The 7,387-nt window shown below is 45.0% G+C and overlaps 1 protein-coding gene across 1 annotated transcript in view; it reads right to left on the bottom strand.

The window, feature by feature from the left end:
• Positions 1-903: 903 nt before the first annotated feature.
• The window catches only part of slc49a4 (solute carrier family 49 member 4), a gene marked incomplete at its 5' end in the record, with an annotated part of 30,810 nt that continues 24,326 nt past the window's right edge, over positions 904-7,387 (bottom strand). Inside the window, one exon of the mRNA XM_079220525.1 lies at positions 904-1,800. Within this exon, the coding sequence (XP_079076651.1) occupies positions 1,685-1,800 (116 nt within the window). The 3' untranslated portion in view covers positions 904-1,684. The remainder of the gene's footprint in view (positions 1,801-7,387) is intronic.

Here is a 7,387-nt window from a genome sequence, read left to right as displayed (position 1 = left end):
TTGTGGAGATACGATTTCATCACGATCCAATATTATCAAGATACAACATTATCAAGATATGATATTATCACGATACGATATTATCAAGATACTTAAGTCAGAATACGATATTATCACGATACTGCGATATATTGAGTATTGCAATATATTGTGATTTATTACCTTTTTTCATCCGCAAATTGTCCCTAAAAGAAAATGTTGTCAACATATTTGATCTATTAAGATAAAGTTTTCACTTCAATCATTTTTATTGGGACAAACTGACCAACTTGAGAAATAGACCAGAATCTAAAGTGGTGAAAACATTCTTTTAAACTAACTTCAATAAAAAGCGATCGTTCCTCCAGGAGACTGTTGGTTTAAATATATAACGTAACTTCTCCAGTGTTCTTACTTCCAACCAGCAGCTTCTCTTCAACAGAACGAGGTTTCCTGGTTGTTTAAAGCTGTGAGTCGTTTCCTGTGAAGAGCAGAAACTCAGACGTTTAAAACAGACTGTGTGACGATACGTTGAGCTTCCAGGAGTAGAAAGCTTCCCCTGAGGTCAAAGGTCAGGAGACAAAACACTTCACATCGTCTCAAAAAACTTTATTTCAATAAGGTGCTGGAAATATTCAACAGTCACATTTATATTCCTTTTCCACAAGACATTTAAAACCACAGAGAGAGAGAGAGTGTGTGTGTGTGGGACAGGAGAACATGACCTTTAACATCATATATATATATATATATATATATATATATATATATATATATATATATATATATATATATATATATATATATATATATATATAAATATGTTTATACATATTTTTACATATAAATAAATATATATATATATATATAAATATATAGATAAATATATATATATTTTGTTATATATACATATAAATCCACAGACAGCGGTAGTTAAGGCAACACGTCAGCAGGTGAAACGACCTTTCTCTGTACAAGGAGAGTAAAAAACAAAAGGAAACAACAAAAGCACCAGGAACATGAACGCTGCTTCAACTCCTCAGAGCCGAGGAGACGAAGACGAAGACGAAGAAGAAGTCTCTCCTGTCTGAAGCTGTTTGAGCCTCAGATCCAGTTTGATCTCCAAAGGAACCCTTTGTGTTCCCTTCAGGTTCCGTTAGTCAGGAGACGCTCAGCTGGAGATATATATATATACATATATATAACATCAGGGGAACTAACCGCGTTAGTGTTGAGACACGTATATAAATACTGGCTGAAAACGCATTAATAAAAAACACTCTAAAAACATCATTTGACACAGAACAGAAGCAGCGTCTTCGGCCACGCGGCCGGAGGAAGAAAACTAAAACAAAGTGCAGGTTTCGGCTCCTCGTGTTTGCATATTATTGTTCTTGAGCGGGTGATAAAATCCTTTGAAGGTCACTTTGGAGCACTAAGCACCCCGGGGGGCCGCTGACTGGCCGGAGCATCGGGCCTGCTGATTGGCCGGAGCATCGGCCCCGTTCACTTCCTGTTTAGGAGCCGACTCCCGGCGTTAAACATCTTCTGTAAACAACGACTGAGTCCGTCTGGTTCTCACCAACACAACGGATGAAAGAGTCTCGTCCCTTTTGCTTTCCTCTTCTTTGTGCAATTATTATTATTATTCAGTTCTTTATTACGTCATTAGATTGTTTTACTTTTAGTTTTGTCGTCAGCAGCGTCACACGGCCACAAAGACGTCCAGGTAGAGACGGTCGTACGACTCCCTGAAGAAGAGGATGAGGACGAGGCTGAAGAGGCAGGAACCAGTCAGACACCAGTTCAACCAGGACACGTCTGTGGGGAGAGAGAGAGAGGGGGAGAGAGAGAGAGAGAGAGAGAGGGGAAAGGGAGAGAGAGAGGGGAGAGAGAGGGAAAGAGAGGGAGAGAGAGAGGGAGAGGGGAGAGAGAGGGGGAGGGGAGAGAGAGGGAGAGGGGAGAGAGAGGGGGAGGGGAGAGAGAGGGAGAGGGGAGAGAGAGGGGAGAGAGAGGGGAGAGAGAGGGAAAGAGAGGGAAAGAGAGGGTGAGAGAAAGAGGGGGAGAGGGAGAGAGAGAGGGGAGAGAGAGGGAAAGAGAGGGGAGAGAGGGAGAGAGAGAGAGAGAGAGAGGGAGAGAGAGAGGAAGAGAGAGAGGGGGAGAGGGAGAGAGAGGGAGAGAGAGAGGGAGAGAGAAAGAGGGGGAGAGGGAGAGAGAGAGAGAGAGAGAGAGAGAGGGGAGAGAGAGGGAGAGAGAGAGAGGGGAAAGGGAGAGAGAGGGGGAGATTATTTATTTATACTTGATCACACATTTTCAGCATTATTGTTAATTACACTGCAGTAATATGTACATATTTTCATATTATTGTGTACCAATAATACATATTATACTGTAGTATAATGGACATATTTTTACATACATATATATAATATCGGGGCTGAATAAAGTATTTGTCATTGTGTTCGTACTTCACTCAGAGGAAACGTTCCACCTGAGCAGGAAGTGATGACCTCATGTTCCTCCATAATGACATCATCTATAGATCCATTGATCGTAGAACTAATGACCGATCAATAGAGATTCCTGACATACCGTAAAGGAAAGCTGTCGTTCATAATGATTCTGAATTATTCAGTGCTATTGGTCGCGTTGCTCGTCATCATTGACCTTCTCTTGAACCTCAAGCAGCTTTTCTCTCTTCAGGATCCAAGAAGCTCAGGAGAGGAGCTCCTGTCTGCATTCTCTCTCCTGCCCACCAGGGGGCGACTCCTCTGGTTGTATAGAAGTATATGCTTCATGTGTTAAAGCTGCATTCTCTCTCCTGACCACCAGGGTCATGCATTCTGCTCTTAGAGGGGTTACCCTCATCCCACCACTGAGTGTACCTTGTGAAGGTCAATAAATTGACGTGTCGCTGTTCATTTACGGTCAATGTTCTCACTCTTGATTTAAAAGTGTGTCAAAAACAAAACAGGAAATGAAAAAGCGCTTTTATTCTCTCAGGAGTGACTGAGCTCTCCAAAGGAAGGCGCTTTCTTTCTGCTGTGCTTTTAACGCCTCAACAGTCTGCACGGGGTGAACAAGTCACTCTGACGAGGAGGCCTGCAGGGTCCTAAAGACCTGTAGGGTCCTAAAGACCTGTAGGGTCCTAAAGACCTACAGGGTTCTAAAGACCTGTAGGGTCCTAAAGACCTGTAGGGTCCTAAAGACCTGTAGGGTCCTAAAGACCTACAGGGTTCTAAAGACCTGTAGGGTCCTAAAGACCTGTAGGGTCCTAAAGACCTACAGGGTTCTAAAGACCTGTAGGGTCCTAAAGACCTGTAGGGTTCTAAAGACCTGTAGGGTCCTAAAGACCTACAGGGTTCTAAAGACCTGTAGGGTCCTAAAGACCTGTAGGGTCCTAAAGACCTACAGGGTCCTAAAGACCTGTAGGGTCCTAAAGACCTACAGGGTCCTAAAGACGTTCAGGGTCCTAAAGACCTGTAGGGTCCTAAAGACCTACAGGGTCCTAAAGACCTGTAGGGTCCTAAAGACGTTCAGGGTCCTAAAGACCTGTAGGGTCCTAAAGACCTACAGGGTTCTAAAGACCTGTAGGGTCCTAAAGACCTGCAGGGTCCTAAAGACCTGTAGGGTCCTAAAGACCTACAGGGTTCTAAAGACCTGTAGGATCCTAAAGACCTGTAGGGTCCTAAAGACCTACAGGGTCCTAAAGACCTGTAGGGTCCTAAAGACCTACAGGGTTCTAAAGACCTGTAGGATCCTAAAGACCTGTAGGGTCCTAAAGACCTGCAGGGTCCTAAAGACCTGTAGGGTCCTAAAGACCTACAGGGTTCTAAAGACCTGTAGGATCCTAAAGACCTGTAGGGTCCTAAAGACCTACAGGGTCCTAAAGACCTGTAGGGTTCTAAAGACCTGTAGGGTTCTAAAGACCTGTAGGGTCCTAAAGACCTGTAGGGTTCTAAAGACCTGCAGGGTCCTAAACAGGACCGCGGTCTAGAGGAGGGCTCACCGAACCGAGACCGGCCTTTAGACACGGAGATAAATCCATGAACGCCTCTCCGCTCGCAGGGAGACGGAGACATAACTCAGAATCCATAACAAGGCCGCAGGCAGCCAAGAGGAAAAAAATAAAAGAATTTAAAATAATAATGAAATGAACTGGAAACTGGAAATTGGTGGAAATCTTTAAAAGGCCGGGTTTCAACACCAGGAGGTGGGCGGGGAGGGAAGAGACGAGGCTCATGCAGAATTCATCAGTTCTGAAGTCGGCGTATTATTTGCTAAATCCATTACGGCTCACGGAGAGGAATTTAGAGTAATGAGACCCGCTAGAATACGCCCAGCAGGAATTTACAGAATAATCACGTTAATCTCTTCAAGAGAGCAGCTGATCTCCGAACTCTTCAGTGTTTCTGCAGCCACACTCTGACTCAACCCTACAATCAGACTCAGCCCTACACTCTGACTCAGCCCTACACTCTGACTCAACCCTACAATCAGACTCAGCCCTACACTCTGACTCAGCCCTACATTCTGACTCAACCCTACACTCAGACTACACTCTGATTCAATCCTACACTCTGACTCAACCCTACACTCTAACTCAACTCAATCCTACACTCTGACTCAACCCTACACTCTGACTCAACTCAATCCTACACTCTGACTCAACCCTACACTCTGACTCAACCCTACACTCTGACTCAACTCAATCCTACACTCTGACTCAACTCAATCCTACACTCTGACTCAACTCAACCCTACACTCTGACTCAACTCAATCCTACACTCTGACTCAACCCTACACTCTGACTCAACCCTACACTCTGACTCAACTCAATCCTACACTCTGACTCAACTCAATCCTACACTCTGACTCAACTCAACCCTACACTCTGACTCAACCCTACACTCTGACTCAACCCTACACTCTGACTCAACTCAATCCTACACTCCGACTACACTCTGACTCAACTCAATCCTACACTCTGACTCAATCCTACACTCTGACTCAACCCTACACTCTGACTCAATCCTACACTCTGACTCAACCCTACACTCTGACTCAACCCTACACTCAGACTACACTCTGACTCAACCCTACACTCTGACTCAACCCTACATTCAGACTACACTCTGACTCAACCCTACACTCAGACTCAACCCTACACTCAGACTCAACCCTACACTCTGACTCAACCCTACACTCTGACTCAACCCTACACTCAGACTCAACCCTACACTCAGACTACACTCTGACTCAACCCTACACTCAGACTCAACCCTACACTCAGACTACACTCTGACTACACTCAGACTCAACCCTACACTCAGACTACACTCTGACTCAACCCTACACTCAGACTCAACCCTACACTCAGACTACACTCTGACTCAACCCTACACTCAGACTACACTCTGACTCAACCCTACACTCAGACTCAACCCTACACTCAGACTACACTCTGACTCAACCCTACACTCAGACTACACTCTGACTCAACCCTACACTCAGACTCAACCCTACACTCTGACTCAACCCTACACTCAGACTACACTCTGACTCAACCCTACACTCTGACTCAACCCTACATTCAGACTACACTCTGACTCAACCCTACACTCAGACTCAACCCTACACTCCGACTCAACCCTACACTCTGACTCAACCCTACACTCAGACTACACTCTGACTCAACCCTACACTCAGACTCAACCCTACACTCAGACTCAACCCTACACTCAGACTACACTCTGACTCAACCCTACACTCAGACTCAACCCTACACTCAGACTACACTCTGACTACACTCAGACTCAACCCTACACTCAGACTACACTCTGACTCAACCCTACACTCAGACTCAACCCTACACTCAGACTACACTCTGACTCAACCCTACACTCAGACTCAACCCTACACTCAGACTACACTCTGACTCAACCCTACACTCTGACTCAACCCTACACTCAGACTCAACCCTACACTCAGACTACACTCTGACTACACTCAGACTCAACCCTACACTCAGACTACACTCTGACTCAACCCTACACTCAGACTCAACCCTACACTCAGACTACACTCTGACTCAACCCTACACTCAGACTCAACCCTACACTCAGACTACACTCTGACTCAACCCTACACTCTGACTAAACCCTACACTCAGACTCAACCCTACATTCAGACTACACTCTGACTCAACCCTACACTCAGACTCAACCCTACACTCAGACTCAACCCTACATTCAGACTACACTCAGACTCAACCCTACACTCAGACTCAACCCTACACTCTGTGTGTGAGTGATGTTGGCTACAAACTAAAGAGGGCCGCTGGTCTAGAAGACTGCTGATCCTCATGGACAAAGAGGAACCGTCTTCCTGACCTGCAGCTGCTGCCTCCGCTCAGCGGGACACCCTCTGACATGCTGCAGGACCCTGAACGCATCGCTTGTCATCAGCTCGGTCGTTTTAAACCCTGCAGCTTGACTCTCCTCCTGTGAGACACTGGGAGTCGAACCTGCGGCTGCTCTCAGGTCCGCTGTCCGCCCAGACGACCGACTCTGAGGTCTCTGAGGTCTTACTTCAAGGAGCGTTGAGAATGAAGGAGCATCTTCTGACTCGAGGCGAAGGTTGTTGGTTTATATCTCTTTATGGTGTATGTGTGTGTGTCTGCATATGCATGTGTGTGTGTCTGTATGTGTATGTGTCTGTATGTGTATGTGTGTGTGTCTGTATGTGTATGTGTGTGTGTCTGTATGTGTATGTGTATGTGTGTGCTGAGAGGAGGAAGACGAGCAGGAAGCGTCCCTCCGGCTGCAGGCTGTGATGTCAGCGTGCCGCTAACGAGCAGCTAGCTGCCTGCTCAGCAGAGGTTGCGTTAGCCGAGTATCGTCTGCCGTTTTGAGTGTTTCTGTGCCGACTAAAGGTCAAAGGTCAAAGGGAGAAGCCGAGGCCTTGAGAACTAAAAGTGAAAACGTCCTTGAGAAGTCGGCAAAGACGGAAATCCTCCATCTGCTTCATGTTGAGAAAAAAAATGTCTGTTCTCTCCGCGGCCTTTACAAACGCACAGCTCTAAAGGTTTGTTCTGCGTGTTGATTATTAAAACAGACGAACGCCAACTCAATATTCTGCTTCGTATTTGTTCACGTTGAGCCTTAAAAAAAAAAGGTGACTGCAGTCAAACCGTTCTGTTGACACACACACACACACACATATACACACACATATACACACACATATACACACACACGCACACGTACACATATATATATATATATATATACACATATATATATATATATATATATATATATATATATATATGTATATACGTATATATATATATATATATATATATATATATACGTATATATATATATATATATATATATATATATA

The sequence above is a fragment of the Taurulus bubalis genome, assembly GCF_910589615.1.
Source record: "Taurulus bubalis genome assembly, chromosome: 1".
NCBI lineage: Eukaryota > Metazoa > Chordata > Actinopteri > Perciformes > Cottidae > Taurulus > Taurulus bubalis.
Note: the sequence above shows the minus strand (reverse complement) of the source record. Positions and strands in the feature narration are given on the sequence as shown.